General features: G+C 40.7%; 1 protein-coding gene across 2 annotated transcripts in view; it reads right to left on the reverse strand.

The window, feature by feature from the left end:
* Positions 1-514: 514 nt before the first annotated feature.
* ell2 (elongation factor for RNA polymerase II 2) overlaps positions 515-17,057 on the reverse strand; it is a 25,903-nt gene continuing 9,360 nt past the window's right edge. The window contains exons 2-12 of one of the 2 annotated variants that reach the window (XM_028575355.1): positions 16,554-16,601; positions 15,766-15,890; positions 15,489-15,652; positions 10,404-10,663; positions 9,828-9,952; positions 7,274-7,346; positions 6,488-7,184; positions 4,487-4,559; positions 3,677-3,848; positions 3,338-3,382; positions 515-3,220 (exon numbers count right to left, since the gene is read on the reverse strand). In XM_028575355.1, coding sequence (XP_028431156.1) covers positions 3,104-3,220; positions 3,338-3,382; positions 3,677-3,848; positions 4,487-4,559; positions 6,488-7,184; positions 7,274-7,346; positions 9,828-9,952; positions 10,404-10,663; positions 15,489-15,652; positions 15,766-15,890; positions 16,554-16,601 — 1,899 coding nt within the window. In that variant the 3' untranslated portion in view covers positions 515-3,103. The remainder of the gene's footprint in view (positions 3,221-3,337; positions 3,383-3,676; positions 3,849-4,486; positions 4,560-6,487; positions 7,185-7,273; positions 7,347-9,827; positions 9,953-10,403; positions 10,664-15,488; positions 15,653-15,765; positions 15,891-16,553; positions 16,602-17,057) is intronic. The other variant, XM_028575356.1, reaches the window with a different exon arrangement.

Here is a 17,057-nt window from a genome sequence, read left to right on the forward strand (position 1 = left end):
GTCCAGACGACAAATTCTTAATCTTATAGAACTAGGGGTGCAACGCGTCACAAAACTCACGGTTCAGAGTCACGGATTGGTTCAATTTTCGGATCAGCAGAAAAAAGGGGTTTATTAAAAATGCAATTAAAAATATTACTTTAATAATAACTTTTAACAGTAATAACTTCTTTCACCATCAAGTAATTACATTTTACCTGTGGAAAAAGTTTGACGAAATGGGAGTGTATACTGGACCAGTGTAATATTCTGCACCATACTAGAGTAGCCATGGAGCTAATTGTGTGAAAATGTAATACCATCTCTATATTTACATGAAACTGGTATTCAGTTATGACAGCAGTCTGAAATCATTCAACATTGGACATATGACAGCGTATGAAATGACTGGTGGGGTTTATGCTTTGTTCGGAAGTTTTATCCCGTTTCTTTAATTTAAATGTTTTAACATATTACAATTTCGAATGGCTGAAAAGGAAACCATAACACACATACAACAGAAGACATTTTCCAGTTAAAACTAAATTGATTTTTTATTGAAGTACACATACATTTTCAGCTGGGCAGGATCAGATTTCACCCAAACTTTACTTGATTTTCAGTGGTTTCTCATATCTGCCAGGGCATTTTAACTGTCGCTTTCTTATTAAGACTCTTGATCAACCCTCTTCCCTTGGTCCCTTCCGCCACATGAGTCACACGATGCTAATTCATGTTGATCAGAAATGCTCAGAAGGCTAAGAAGAAGACACACATGATGGGTAAAACTTTGAAGGCTCCATGTAAAGCCCTGGCCTCCATCATACATTTGTTGGAGTGGCCTTTTCTGAATGAGCCATTGCAAGGGAAAACATGAACAAATAAAATAAACCAAAACACTGATCCTGTAGCCCACAGCTAAAGTAAGTGTAAATCTCAAGTAGTGCCTGAACTCTTGTGAATGTTTCTTATCTGCTGTTGTGACCCATCCAAGATACAAGTGCTGATTTTCTGTCCAAAATAACTTGAGACAAGTCAAGCCAGGTCTGTAGTTATGTTAAATTGATTCTGACAGCTGAACAAAAGAGCCAGTCTACTGCAGAGACTGACTATTTGATAGAATGCCACAACCAAAATATGAAATGGAGAAATATAACTGACCAATATTTACTTAAATCTCCATTTCTGGGAGGAAAAAAAAAAAAAAAATGGGGCTACATTTTTTCCAATACAGGACAGACCCCCACATGTCTACACAAGCTGAATATAGACCAAATCAGACCAGACTGTTGAGAAGGGACTGACCACTACAAAAGTGGAGTCAATGTCTTTCAATTGTTGGCCTTTCTGGGGGAATCAGACTCCGTTCCATTTCACATCCCCAAATGTAATGGTGTTTCACTTTTCTTCATTGAATGAGACATATATTCCAGTATTAATGTCTCCTAAAATAAAGCCCGAATCAGAAATTTTACTCCATGAATGCAGTACCAGAAAAGTATTTAATTTTGGCAAACATTCTAACACAGGTTTGTAAACAATTTTTCCCTTGTTGAAATAAAGACTTTTCATAGGAGCCATTCTTCCATCGAACTAAATTTATATCGATGTTTTAAAAAAGAAAAAAAAAAACTTCTGAAATCTTTCACTGCTCTGCATAACTCAAACTGAGAATCAAATACATTTGAAATCATAATACAGATTTTTCCTCTGATGGATGACACGTTTTTGCTTCTATCTTAAAACAGGAAGTCTGCCGCTGGATAAAGCTGAAGAGGTGAACGCAACCTTTCCAGGGTCTAGATATGAACCATTCTGGAAAATAAGGATCCTCTAGATCTCTCCAGTTAAGATCAGGTACCGTTACTCCAGCCAGGTTCATCCTGAGCGCTCGGGTTGGTTCAACACTATAGCAGCTTTTTTTTTTTTTCTCATGTTTCTTACTTTTTTCTCAACATTTCTGTTTTTTCTTACACTTCACATAATGCACAACCATACACACACACACACACACACACACACAGACTTAACATCCGTTCATTCCTTCACTACTCTGACATGCGACACACACACACACACACACACACACACACACACACACACACAACCTGTTTCCAGGCAGTTATAGTTCCTTTGTGTAGCCTGTGGACTCTAAGGGTCAGCCCAACTCCACATTTCTGAGTGTAAACTCCTTAAGGCACCCATAATGCACCATGAAGACTAAACTCTGTTGGTGCAGGGAATACTTCCCCGTACTGACAGGGGATAATACTCCTTTAGTTAACCCAGCCTCCCCATGTGGCCATTACAACTACATTTACAATCCATGCACACATACTAGCTCAAGTGATTTCTCCTGCCTGTCTCACCCCCTCCCCTTCAGCCTCAAACAAACAGTAATGTGTTGAAGCAAGGTTATCCAGTACAATCTTTAAGAAAAGAGAGGAAAGAGGAAATGAGGCAGGAGAGTCATCTTTGCCAAATGAGATGACATAATGGATCTTGCGTGCAAAATGGCTTCACAGAGTCAAAACACATAAGGCCTCAATTTTTTTTTTGCATTGTTTTCAACAAAAGTTAAACAATATATCATCTGCGGACTCTTCTTTGCACTGCGAGTCCCAAAATAAATAGATCTCCCTCTTTTTTTTTTTTTTTACTTAAATACAAGTTAATATTTTCTCTGATACTCAAAAATACTTTTTTGTTCTTTTTTTTTTTGCCTGAAGATAAAGTCCTTCAAAAGTTAGAAGCGTTGAAGATTTTCCCCAAACCCCTTCACACATGCAGGCAGCCCCTTCCACTGGTCCAGTGGTATGAAATTCCACAGGAGCTCATTGAGAAGAAACAGAGAGAAAGCAAAAGATGGGGGTATAGTCAAAGTAAGATTATTAAGATTGCAGGCAACAATTATGCCAGTGGAATCAAAGATTGGAAATGAAGCAAGGAATGAAAAAGGACGATGAGAAAGGAAAAAGGGAAGGAAGATAGGTGGTGGGGGAGGGGCTGTTGTGGAGGCAGTAACTGAAGGGGTGTTAATAAATAACAGCCAGTTAGACACCCTCTCCTGGTTCGACACTCCTTTTCTCAATACTGATTAGTGAAGATGATGTGTGCTGTGCTCTCAGCTCCAGGCCTGGGCTCTGCGCTGGTCAAAATCAGCTATTAGCCGCTTGATGTGGGCCAACTTGTTGTGCAGGTACTCGCAGCGCTGTTTCTCCTCATGGTAGTTGGGGCTGTGCTGTAAAACAAAACACAGACATAATATCAGACTCCAGCCATCAACCCTCAGCAAACTCCTGCAAACAATTGGAGAAACAGGCCACGTTTTTGTGGTCTAACAAGATAAACTACTCACTTGTTTCATCTTTTTGTACTCTTTCAAGACTTCTTCTTGCACCTTCTGTAAAAATAAAAATGGTCACGTTGAATGCAAATCCACATCATTTATAAATATTACAAATGACATACCTTGCATTTACTATCGCTGTAACAGGAAAAAAGTGTTAACCAGTATGGGTGAAAATGCTGTGAATGCTACACTTAGCTGATAGAGAAACTTTACATTTAAAAACTTCAAAACTTGGCACCGTAGCAGCTCCCTAAACAGGGAGTCTGAATGTCTGATGACAAAACACTAAACACTAATACTACAACGGAAACATCATCACGTGTGTGTCACGCTAACTGATGTGACCTGGTATTCTTTGGTGCCAGGTGCCAGCTTCCGGCACTTGGCATCCAGCTGGGTAAAGCGGCGGGTGATGTTCTCCACACGGGCATGTAGCAGGCGATACTCATCGTACTCTGCGTTGAAGTCATTCTTGTAGCTTTGCCGCTGGTCCATGGACACCATGGGCATGTATTTCCTGTGAACACAGAAAAGGAATTTTACTAAATGATTGATGATAAAGTGGTTAAACACAAAATTATCATTTCAGGAAAAAAAAAAAAAAAAAAAAAAAAAAAAAGCACTCCACCATGAGCAAACATCAAATTATCATTTAAAAAAAAAAAAAAAAGAAGAAAGAAACAGCACTCCACCATGAGCAAACTTTCCCTTATTTTTCCTTGTTGTGAATACACCTTGCTAAAAAGGTCATGATATTTAAAGAAAGGTGAGAGATCTGTTGAGCTTCTCCAATTTGTGCAATGGATTACATGCTCCCTCCACTTGTTACCAATGACGTGCCAAAACATTTCTTGTACAACAGAGAAAGAAAAAGGCAACTGGATTTATTGCTGCATTCCTGAGTCCTAATTCTCAAGCTTGTCTTTTCTCAATTCCCCGTTTTCAATTCAATTTTATTTATAGTATCAAATCATAAGAGTTATCTCAAGACACTTAACAGATAGGTCTAGACCACACTCCCTGATTTATAAAAACCCAACAATTCCAGTAATTCCCTGTCCAAATGTTTCAAATTGTGAAATGAGAGACCGGAAAAGGTAAAGAGGGTCACGCTGTGGGAAAAGGAGAACTTCGAGGTATATCAAGGTTACTCACACTACATAGTCAGGAATCTCAATTGTGGAGGAGAATTCAGTGGACTGAACTGGCTTCTCTTTTTCTGATGAGTCTAAGAGAAAAGTGTAAGAATGAAAATACTGCACTGATAATACACATTACACAAAATAAACACTGGATGGACAGGATAGAAAAAGCAAAATCTAAAAAATCTAAAATGCACAGCAGCATTTGTTTTAAAGTGGTCATATTATGCTCATTTTCAGGTTCATAATTGTATTTAGAAATTATATCAGAATGTTTACATTTACAGGTTTAATAAAAAAAAAAAAAAAAAAAAAAAAAATATTTTTGTTGTACTGCACATTGCTGCAGCTCCTCTTTTCACCCTGTGTGTTGAGCTCTCTGTTTTAGCTACAGAGTGAGGCATCTCACTTCTGTTCCATCTTTGTTGGGAGTTGCACATGTGCAGGACCTAGGTAAGGACTACTAGCCAGTCAGAAGCAGAGTATGAGGGCGTGCCACGCTAGCAGCTAGGCGAGCATTATAACGTGTGTTACAAAGTGACGCACGGTCGTCACGGAAGTAAAGGCTGGACTACAGTAGAGCTGTTTGGAGCAGTTGGTGAACAGTGTTTTCTGTTGGAGATGGTAAGTCCCTTTGGGGTGGACTTTGGGCTTTTTCACTTTGTAAACATCTAACTTGCACAAAAAAAGATATATAACACCAAAAAGCATAATATGAGCACTTTAAGTATCCTAAGGAAGCCTCAAAGGCCTTGTGATGATTTACAGTTTTTCAGATGAAAAAAATAAGATATTTGTTTTGCTTTAGGAGTATTCTGTATTAGTTTTGATACAATGGTGTTGGGGGGTTCTGCTATTTGTGCAGAATATACTGACACATGAAGGAATAGAAAATACATAAAATAAGAGCTCCTGGCTTAATAGCAGTTATTAAACCCATCATTAGCATATTCTTGAGACAGAAAAGAGTGTCTTCAACTACAACAATAAAAAAATATCAGGTAAACCAAAACTAAAGACCACAGAGTAAAGAAGAGCTGAGATCAATGCCTCATGTTCAGACAACGTCCAGTACATCATTGTAATCAAATATCAAACTGTAACAGACCGATAAACTTTTTAAACATGGCGAGCAACAATCCAAAGTCTGAAAGATAAACTGGAGCCATGTCAGCCACAAGACATGTCAATGTCTGCTTGAATCACACACACAGTTATTAGATGTTTGACTTTGAGAATATGAACGTCTGTTAGCTTAGCCAGTATGTGCAATACCAGGACCCTAAATCACGACAGCAGCAGTCATTGTTAATTTCATTATTTACACCTGTGCTTTTCCTAATGTTACATTTCAAATAGGCTTTTGTGAAAAAGGCCTATTGGAAAATTGTTATTTCAATATTCATTGAGCATTTGTTTGGTTCCGACAAACTCCTGAGAAAATATCTAGCTGTTGCTAGCATCTAGCTGCTAAATCTAGTCATCAACTTCCTCTGTCTGCTATTTGATGGTGTACAGTGTGTTAATCAAAGCTTGTTTGCAAATAACAGTCTGCTATTATAGAAATGTGTGGGCTAATAATTCAATTAACTATACAGAGCTCAAATGCTACCCGGACTGCTGCTAATTCTCTGTGAGTTTGACACCAAGATCAACCCCTTTTACATCATGTGTAAACTAATTTAGTGTTGTTAAAAAAAATAAAATGATTAATGCACCTTTAAAAGATGTCCCCACGCCTAAATTAACACACACACACACACACACACACACACACACACACACAAAAGTAAATGACTAAATAAAACTTGTAATTAGTGAAATTAACAAAGTGCTGCCTGAGAGCATGGAGAAAAAAATTTTTAAATATTAAATGTGCAAGCTGAAAAAGTTGAGGTGTGTGTAGAGCAGCAAAAGGGCTATACATGTAATGAAAAAACTGGTACGGTCATTTAAGTCTTGATACATTTGGTTCAGTGATGCGGATAATTAATAATTAAGACGAGAAACACACCTTGATCTTTGTGAGGATTCTTGTTGATAACGTCTCTGCTCTCTTCCTCAGCACTTCGCTTCTTTTTGGCTCTACGAGTTTCTTCAGCTTGCTCTGCTACACCGGGAGGACTTCTGCTACCTTTTTCTGTCCGTTTCCCTTTCTCCCTCTCTCGATCCTTATCTTTGTGCTTCTTGGATTTCTTTTTAAACTTCTTGTTGGTACTGCTGGACAAGGGGGGGCTGGTGATGACAGTGGAGGTAACTGTGAGTGAGGTGCAAGGAGGAGGGGCAGAGGGAGGAGGAGGGCTGGGGGAGGCGGCTGGTCTTGGGACGGGGACAGGGTGTCGATAGCGGTCCTGTAGGGTCCTATCGGAGGAGAAGGGGCTGGGTGAAGGGTCTCTGCAGGAGGAACTCTGGTCCATAGGCAGGTCCTGGGTGCCACAGCCCTCCGGGGTGCTGGGTGAGTTGGAGTTGGAGGCTGGGCTGGGCTGCTGGTGAGAGGGTGCAGGGGGGTGGGACGAGATGGGGAGATGAGTGGGAGGGCCAGAGGTGACAACGGAAGGTAGGGACGAGTGTTTAGAGCTGGGGCTGCCTTCGTCCTCACGGCGGTCAGAGGAGGAGGATGAAGACGCGGCTGGCCCTCGATTGCTGAGGTGGGAGATGCGGGCTTTCTTGGGTGCCAAAGGATCAATGAAGTCAAAGTCTGACTGGCGCTTCTGGAAGACAACACCCAGAATTTAGCTAAAAATTTTTTTTTTTGCATACTTCACTGTGGGTGTGTGTTAGTGTGCATTTGCTCAGATACCTGGGGGGATGTGGGCACACTGTCTTTGGGAGGACTGCTTGATGAGAGGGTCTCAGTAGGAAGCCCCGATTTGCTGTTAAAGAAAAAAAGGAAAGTGTTGTCAGTGGGGAGTATGATGTAACAGAAAACAAAAGGGCACGTTAGGGTCCAGTGCTCTATTATCAATACCTGCTGAGGTAGTCATACTTGTATTTAAGCAATTGTTTGCAGAGTGTCCATTTTTAAAACTCACAGCTCATGTTGTACACAGGAAGTTATTATTTTCACAGTGATCTATATTTTGCTTCTACGAGACAGCTGCTGCAGCTTGACGTGCAAACAAAGGCAAAGAAGAGGACTGCAAGCTAGCACACATGTATGTAAACAAAATATTAAGAAAATAATAAAATGAGATTTAAAATGTTTAAGAGAATCTGTGGTTACACTTCACTTGAAGGTATCTACATAAGAGTGACATGACACGGTCATGAACGTGTCAAACAAACAAGTCATAAACGTTTATGACATAATGCTTCTTTTAGTAATTTAGTAACAGTAAGTATTCGTTTTTTGTCATGACAAGTTAGAGTTAGGGTTCATGTGTCATGACAGTGTCATGTCCCTCTTATGTAGATACCTTCCAAGTAAAGTGTTACCGAATCTGCTTCGCAAGCTTATATGAGTAAGGAAACGCATTTGATAGGTTTTTCAGGCCTCAAAGCTGTGGTTGACACATTTTTGCCATCATAGGGCAAATATTCCCAAATAATCTTTCAGGATATTTTAATTCAAGTGGTCTAAGAGAAAACTAGACTTCTGCTCCTCCTCTTGGCTCCATTTCTAGGCTTTAGATAATCTAGCCGGAATGTGAGACTTTGCTCAATCACAGGTCAATTTCAGAGAGAGGGAGCATTCCTATTGGCTGTTCTGTGAATGCATTGCCCTTGTGACAGACTGGAGAGCTGCACATTTTACCCACTTCAACTTTAAGGATTCACATAATGTAGGTTGGTGAGTAAAACTAAATGTAAAATTTACTTTTGATTGTTTACAACAAAACATTGTAGGACATCTTTAACTGGGACAACTTACAATCCTTCACAAGAAATGATCACAAAATCTGTAAAGATTCAAGGTAGAACCCAAGTCACTTGTCTTTAAGAAAAATATTTTAAAATGCCTTTAAGATTAAAAAAACTACTTCAACGCATTTGGGTGTCCAGCCTTCTTCAGGGAGTTACATGCACAGGAGTGGGGTGAAACAATTCAAAGCACCAGGTGTGAGCTCATCATCAGGTGCAGACGTTCAGCAATCAGGGTAAACCCCTGAGGCCAGAGGGAACAGTGTTCACTCAGGGGGGGGGGGGGGTGTGGTCTGACCTTGACCTAGCTTGTTTGAAAGCCATGACCTCTCCTCTCTCTCATGGGTGGGCCAAATTCTCTGGGCGGGCAAAGCAGAGAAAGGGGAGGTAACCTTGCTCCTTATGACCTCATAAGGAGCAAGGTTACAGATCGGCCCATCTGAGCTTTCATTTTCTCAAAGGCAGAGCAGGACACCCAGGGCTCGGTTTACACCTATCACCATTTCTAGCCACTGGGGGACCATAGGCAGGCTGGGGGAACTCATATTAATGTTAAAAAACCTCATAAAGTGAAATTGTCATGCTATGGGACCTTTAACAACAACCTAAAGTTACAAACCCACAGTATTAACATACAAAATAAAAAAGAATCGACAAGAAGTGACTAAAATCTAAACCATCAAATGATTTAGATGTGCCAGATGTATTAAAGGAATTGAAAAATATTTTTCTTAAAGACGAGTGCCTTGGGTTCTTCCTTGATGTCTATTGAATTGGTTCATACCCCCTACCAAAGAGCTCTGTCTTGTTCACTGACACTAGTTCCAAGAAGTTCTCCAATCTTTTCCATTCTTCACTAATCCAACATAATTTAAATTAAATATTAAATATCTATAAGCCATTTTGTATTTATATAGGATAGACTAAATAACATGAATACCTAACATGATTGCATTACACTGTGCAGTTGCGTGTTATTATTGCCACCCAGTCTTATGTCTAACATAAGGTAAATGAGTTATTAGTGGAAAATTAAAACCTACTTGTGTATTACATGAGCTATTGATAAACTTTGAAATGCTGAACTATTCCTTTAACATTATTTAAAGGATTGAAAGGTGATAGTCAAAAATTGCTAGTTTTGTCCTTCATAGAGCACAACAGCTGCTGGCCACAGCTGTGGTAAATTTGTGTCTGTTACAATGTGCTCCAATGACGACGAGTTTTCAACCCAGACCAAAAAACCTAAATAATTAAAAATAAATATTGGGATACACAGTAACTAATATTACAGTTGGCTCCTTTGTCCTTTAAACAGTAATGTTGAATTGACTGTCACCTTCAGCCCTCAGGGGGTAGGCTACCACTTTAAACCAGTACTTACACTGTAGTGCAGTTACACACCATACAATGCAAATGCTTTATTAGTTCAAGTATATATGTATTTAAGCCCAGAGGGAAAATTAAATGTTTAAAAAAGGTAATTTCTGTACCGAGCCAGGATCCGGTCAACCTGGGACTTTTCATCTTCAGAGTAGCCAGGCCAGTCTCGCTGGACATCACGATAAATAAAGTCCTTCAATGAATATGTGTTGTCTTTGGGGTTCAGGTTTGCCACCTGTTTTGTACACAGAGATACAGTTTAAAACGTTAAACTGACAGCATTATAAGTATACATGTACAGAAACTTCACATTTCCTGTGCTGGCCTAACATCTGTGCATGCAAATAATGTTTAAGGATTAAGTGGCTAGTTTATGGTCGAAGCGAATGAAGCCCTTAAACTGTGAACCGGATAACCTCAGGCAGATTTGTATACCTCGATCTCATGTTTAAAAAAAAAAGGAGGGTGAGGGGATATGTGGGATCAAATTAGAGATACCTAAAAGAACACAGGTCTTAGTGTAAAATAACTAAGTAACAGCTTTTGCAAAAACAGAAATTATTATTGCTGAATTTTTCTCTATAATGGAGGATGTGTAAATACTACTCACTGGGTCACTTCTATTTTAAGTGGCTCTTATTTAATATTGACAAGCATATCATGGCAAAACAAACACCTTACAGTACCTGTTGCAGGGTGGTCCCCAATGAGTTTCTGTCCTTCTGGTTAATACCATCCCGTTGCAAACGGGCAAGCACTTCCAGCTTCTTGTAGGACCTCAGTGCCAGCAGGTGGATGATGCGGTCCCGGAACGGCCGCTGGGAGACAGGGTTATTGGAAAGGCACTTACGAATAGTGTTGGCTGGGTTGATGGGTGTGGAGCGCTTGCGCTCTGGGACCACATCTGGGGCTGATAGCGCCGGCTTACGGATATGGACTTGCTTTCCTAGACACAAAAGGTAAAGACAACGTTAAAAGCCTCTTCTTCTCTGCAGTGAAGTTAATCTTACATTTTTATGTTGTCACATATTTGCTCACCAACACTCCTGCCTACAATCTTCAACTAACTTATTGAAGCCAGTGTTCCATGCATCTACAAACATCCCTACCCATCCATGACAATAAAAACAGGAGATTAAGGACATATGGAGTTTAATTCCATTTATCAACTCTTGTGCCACTAACTTTAAAGTAGAGACATTTCAACTCATTCATCAATGATTTTCAACCGCAGAGTATTGTTAAGACAATCTGCTTCCTGTTAACACCAGGAAACGAATGCGCATTGTATGCAAATGGTCATGTGATATGCATTGTCAGACGTGTTATATGGACGGAGATCATTTCTGATACGGAACCTGAACGCTTGTGTGGACGGAGAGTTTTTGGTTCAGAATGCTGTTTGAAAAGGAAAACAGTAGTGTAGATGTAGCCTAAGACTAATTTAGAAGACGGAGTCTAGGGGCACCCTGGTAGCTCACCTGGTTCAGCGTGCGCACCATGTACTAAGGATAAGTCCTTACTGCAGCGGCCTGGGATTGGCGTCAGACCCGCGACCCTTTGCTGCATGTCATTCCCTCTCTCTCCCCTTTCCTGTCTTCAGTTGTGCTATCACATAAAAGGCCAAAAATGCTCCCAAAAAATGATTGTATAAAAAAGAAAAGAAAACAAAGTCTAGGTGATTAGAACTTAAGAGACCTCTGTTCTGAGGTGCATGTGGTTAGTCAGGGTGCCTGCACATTTCCGTTTCCATCATTTTCGTTTTTGTGAGAAAACAAGGAAATTCAATTATATAAAAAAATATAAAAACAAGATTTTTGATCATTATTGGTGCTTATTTCTTAGAACTTAATGAGAACAGGTGAAAGTGCTTGAAATGTAACTATTTTGTAACTTTGTGTGGGAATAGCAGGTGCAGAAAGACAACATAGTTTCGTAGCACCTACATTTAAATACACTCGGGTCCAGTAGACCCGAACACCTCATATGTAATAGTTATGTGTGTGTGTGTGTGGGGGGGGGCGTACAGTGTGCAGTCATTGAAAATAAGTAATTGTTTATGTTCTTCACAGAAAATGAGCCAAGGCCAATGAGTTTGAGTTAGAAGACATAATACATAATTTCTCTTTTAGCAAACATTGAAAACAGGTCCCACAGACCTGAAACAACACACAAGGGTTAAGAAATTTTGGTTGAAGAGAAAGGAATCCCTCTCCCGTCCCTCATGGTCAAAAAGAAGAAGCTAGGAGCAATGTGAGGAGGTGTAAACGTACACACTTTGTTACATAAGCTTTTCACCTGCGGCAATCTGCTATTAGACAAAGTAAACGCAAAGTTTTCTCCTTCAGAAATAATCATTCTGTACATTGAAAACTTAAGCAGAACAAGAGTTTAGTAACAAAGAACATTAATTGCCACGGATTTTAAAATGACACGGGTTGTGCAGCTCTCATTAAAATATACAGGCTACAAAAGATAAAAAAGAAACAGTTTCTGAAATTAACAGCCTGTGAAAACAAGAAGCTAAAGGCCCTTTTGCTCACTCCAAACCAGCTGTTTGGAGTGAGCATTCTGTTTCTCTGCCACTCTTCTCGTTTCCCAGTTTCCATCTGGGCCACTGTATGCAAATGTATCCCCAGGGCTTAGAAAAACAGGCCTGAGGAGGTTTAAACTGTAAAAAATTACTGTAATAAAGTGCATTCAAAGAAGCAGTTGTCTGTCTGACATTCTTACAGATTTTTGTTTGCATACGGGGCTCATGCCTTAACTAAAGACCTCCGCAAGAAATTAAATTACAGTCAAACTCTTGACAGAGCAGTGACAAAAAAGTGAAAGCTGTGTTAACCGAGATCCTTCTTTTTAAACAATACAAGCACTCTTAACTTAACTCTTAAAGTACACCTGGCTGTCTTATCTTTCCTCCAGAGACAATTTTCTAATGTATTGGTGTGTGAGTGGAAGAGATAAGAGCTTCTCACAGAAAGAGAAAAGGATGCTTGATTTAAGTTCTCTGCACACCAAAGGCCAAACCGACCGAGCTGACCAGTCAGATCATAGCAATTGAATTAATAGTAACCTATTAACTTATTATATATGCATCCCTAATAGCGATTTACACAGACCAAACTATTTTGCATCTAGTCTGAGGGAAGCTAGGCAGTGGATAAGAGACTGCAACAGAGCAGATTAAAATATTGCTTTCTACATGTCAGCATGTTTGTTGTTTTTTACCCGCGAAGGACCAAGCGGAGGGACCAAGCGGAGGGACCAAGCGGCCCGCTGGCAAGTTAGCTAACGTTAGCTTGCTAATTCCACCCAACACGCCTTCATGCTACACAGGTTACAGAAAATGAGCCAAACTAAGTTCTCTTCTGGAGATAGAAATGTGCTTTCCTATCACGTGACAAGATTGTGTGAATGAAACATTAACTTGTTACATTTTACTAATTTAGTGGCTGCTGGCTAGTTAGCTAGCTTGCTTGCTAGGGGGATCAGTTATCAGTCTAGCACTAACCACAGTGCAGAGAGAGAGGTCTACGGTCTTTATATTAAGTTTTAAGTATTTACGGTTATTTTATTAGGTTGTTTTGTAATGTGTAGGTACATACATCTTTTAAAAGACATGTTTATGTTGAAATAAATATACCTACACAAGTAGTTAAGTATCTCATACGTTTGTCGTCTTATGGACATAATGTTTAATAATAGATATTCGAGTTTGAACCTATGTGTGTTTTTTTTTGTTTTTTGTTTTTTAGAAGAAACATGTGAATGTCATTTTTGGCCAGTTTTGACAGCCCTACGTGTATGAGATTTATCAGATAAGACAACAGACGCCCGACGATCTCCTTGGTGTGTCAGAGCCTTTAAACCTTGGCCCTCTGACCCCCCCTTTCCCTCGTTGGGGGAAAAAAGCAAACTACCAGCCTAGCTTACCGTGTCCTCTCTTAGGGCCGGGACACATCAGGCCGATTATCGGCCATGGGACAGTCTGGCGAGGTCAGTGACTCAAAATCGGTTTGGTGTGTCCGGGGTCGTCGTCCGTCTGTCGGCGTTCATTTTGGCCAACCTGACGTGTTCAGTCGGCGGCAGGGCCGTCGGGACTCACCCGGAAATGACGAGCGGAATGAGTGTGACTACAGTCTCTCAAATTCTGATGAAAATCTTTTAAACTGACCTTTGTTGAGCTGAAATGAAGACAGATTCAGCAACTGCACGGCCTATTTCTCACTTAAAATATATGTTTCAGTGAACTATTTTATTACAAAATGAGATCGTATTCTGAATGGCCGCCATAACAGTCCAGGTCTGAATATCCGGAGAAAACAAATCCATGTGACCCATTTGTCCAATCAGCTGCCGGTTTTCATTTCTTGGGCAACATTACAGATTAGCGCCGCCTGCTGTTATGAAGGCTTATTACGTCTCCTCTCGTCTTTTTGATGTGTCCCGAGGCAGTTTTTTGAACCTCGGGGCCGCGACTGATCATATCGACGGGGTTTTCTGTCAACGGTCAGCCGTCGGCTATATGTGTCTACACCATTATAGTACTGCAAAAGTTACTTATGACAATTAGACCAGCATTAGCAATGCAGTGAGCAGTCAGCACTGAGAGAGAGTTACTGTATCATCAAAACAAAAAACAGCCGATTTCTTAAGCAAAATGTAAATTCTTCTTAGAAATAATCACATCATCACACAAGCTGTGTGTGCGCACATTTTTTGCAACGATGTCCTCCGCATAAGTATGGTCCTCCTCAGCAGTGGCAACGTTACTACCGGCTTCCATAGTGAACCAACAGGCTAGTTATCGGCGGTGCCAGCTTGTGATTCCTATCTCTCACAGCGGGCATAAAAGGTAATAACAAAGCCCACCCATTTAGAGTGAAGACAGGATTGGTCAATTTGACTGTCAATTGAAGTTAGTTTCTCATTGAAAACCATTGCTCTGCCCTCTGTAAATTCATAGCTGGACCACCAATCAGAGCTGAAAGCAATACATTTTCTTCCTAGCAACAGCAGAGTCGGCAAAATTCTGATAGGTTGACAGTTCATTTAACCCTTTACATTCGATTACAAATAGGTTTATAGCAATAGGCAGGTTTGAAGGGGTTATTTCCTCAAAAAACTTTGTTTAGATGTTGATTGTCAAATTATGAATTGAAAAAATAAATTTACAACCAAGGACTTGTTAAATATTTTTTTGAATATCTTAGGCCCTGGAGGGCCCTGATGGATCCCCACTGGTAACAGTAGTTGTCTCTACAACGGCCTCTGTGATCTGCTGTCCGCTGACATCACTTTGTGTGTGTATGTTTGTGTGTGTGGAGGAGCTCAACCCTGACACAGAGCAAGGGAGGGGCTGCAGCATGATGATAAATACTAAAGTTTTTAGGCCCGAGACCCATTTAATACCAGGTTTTGGTACAAATAAGTCCTTGCAAGTGATATGTGCTAAACACAAATGACAGTGACACTTTCAGAACAATTTTGGCAGGCTGTGAGTCAATAAAACCAGCAACCTTTGGACCTTATCAGTCAGACTGCTAATCTGGAAAAGACTGAGAAGGCAAAATGGCTTAGTCAGTTGCAATAATGCCTTTGAAAGGAGTCGGGCCATCAGCTATCACCTATTCAGTCCCTGAAAAAGAGGCAAGTTTGAAAAGAGAGGAGAGGTGTTGATAGAACGTAAAGCCATTCTGGTGCCCGGGGATCAAACCTGGCATCTGCCTGTGGCACATGCAGAAGTGAGATTGTAGTGAGGGCCTTACCTCTGTACTGGCTCCCAGGCTTGATGACTTTGGTCCCACGTTCACGTGTGTCCTCCACGGCCTGGGTCATGCGTTCCCGGGTCACCTGGTAGGAGTCATTAGTGGCACACACTGTGACCTTGTCCTGTACAGTCGCCAACAATGCCAGGTGTGAGGCCCCTGAGCTGGAGAAAAAGAGGCAGTATGAGAGAGAAATGTGAGGCAGAGACCAATTACCTTCTAGCAATGTGTGGTAAGACAGTAACAGTTGGCTCAGCTGACCAGTGGTTACCATTACCTTGACACATACTGATGGATGCACTCAAAGCTTCCCTGAGGGTTGTCCTTGCCCACATTAGACAGGTAGAAATCAAAATTGTGGAAGGTGTCGGAGGAGGAATCAGTCTTGGGAATTTTAATGCGCTGACAAAAAAAGTAGAACAACAAGTTATAGTATCTATACACATCTACAACTTAGCACATGTAAGCAAAAACAGTAAATTAAAAAGTTGCTGTAGGTAGGATTGTGAAGATCCAGGACTTCGACAACTTCTCAGTCCCTCCCCTCTTTCTGCTAAAGCCCAAACTGTCTCCTAAGCCCCTCCCCCCACAAGGGAGATCTGTGCACGACAGAGCGCGTGTGAAGAGGGGGGAAAGGGAAGAAACCTATCTGCAGCTCGTGCGTGGGGAAGGGGGAGGGGAGGACGCTATGAAATGCGTGTGCCTGAGCAGTGATTGACATGCACCCCCCCCCCAGCCCTGATTGGAGCATCTGAACAGGGAGCCGTGGATTTTTGCAAATCGCACTACAGGCTGTAGGTGGTGCCAGAGGAGCTGGATTTTTTTTTTTTTAATTACCAGCTTCATGTAGTTCTACTGGAACATAGGGTCAGTTTTAGAAAATATGACAGAAAGTTTGTTTTATACACCTTTAAAGAATTACTACATAAGTAACTTGTCATATTAATATATGCAAAATTAAACTTGCTGCTAACCACCTGAAACAGAATTAGTTTTTTTTTTTTTTTTTTTCTAAACACAATTTGCGATATGATCACTCATCTGGGGAGGGTGGGACGTACTTACCCCTTGGAGTCCCTTGAATTGTATTGTTGGCTGCAAAGAAGGTACATTCTGAAAGTAAAGAGAAACAACAGTTTAACCCATACCAACACTTTGGAAATGTAAAGGATTATTGGGAGAGCAATACCAGCCTGATAAGTACCAAAGAATAGCTACATTAAGAAAATAAATGGTCTAGAACCTAGGGGTGGAACGGTACATGTATTCGTATTGAACCGAAACGGTACGGGCATCATGGTTCGGTGCATGAATTTACACGGAGAATACATGGTATAAAAATAAATAAAACTCACAAATTAACTTATGTAATGCGGAACGTTTTTCCAAATCTTCAACCCAAGATAGCCAGGACGCCGAGGTCTAACATATCAGCTCTCCGGGGAAGAAGGGCCAGCCCGTAAACGGAAGCGGGGAAAGCGCGGTGGCCTACGAGCTAGGCTAAGGCTAACCCTACATGAGCTACCACTACTAGACTCCAGTAAGACCAGAGGCAGTGGTTTGTGCATT

This window comes from Perca flavescens, chromosome 4, assembly GCF_004354835.1.
Source record: "Perca flavescens isolate YP-PL-M2 chromosome 4, PFLA_1.0, whole genome shotgun sequence".
NCBI lineage: Eukaryota > Metazoa > Chordata > Actinopteri > Perciformes > Percidae > Perca > Perca flavescens.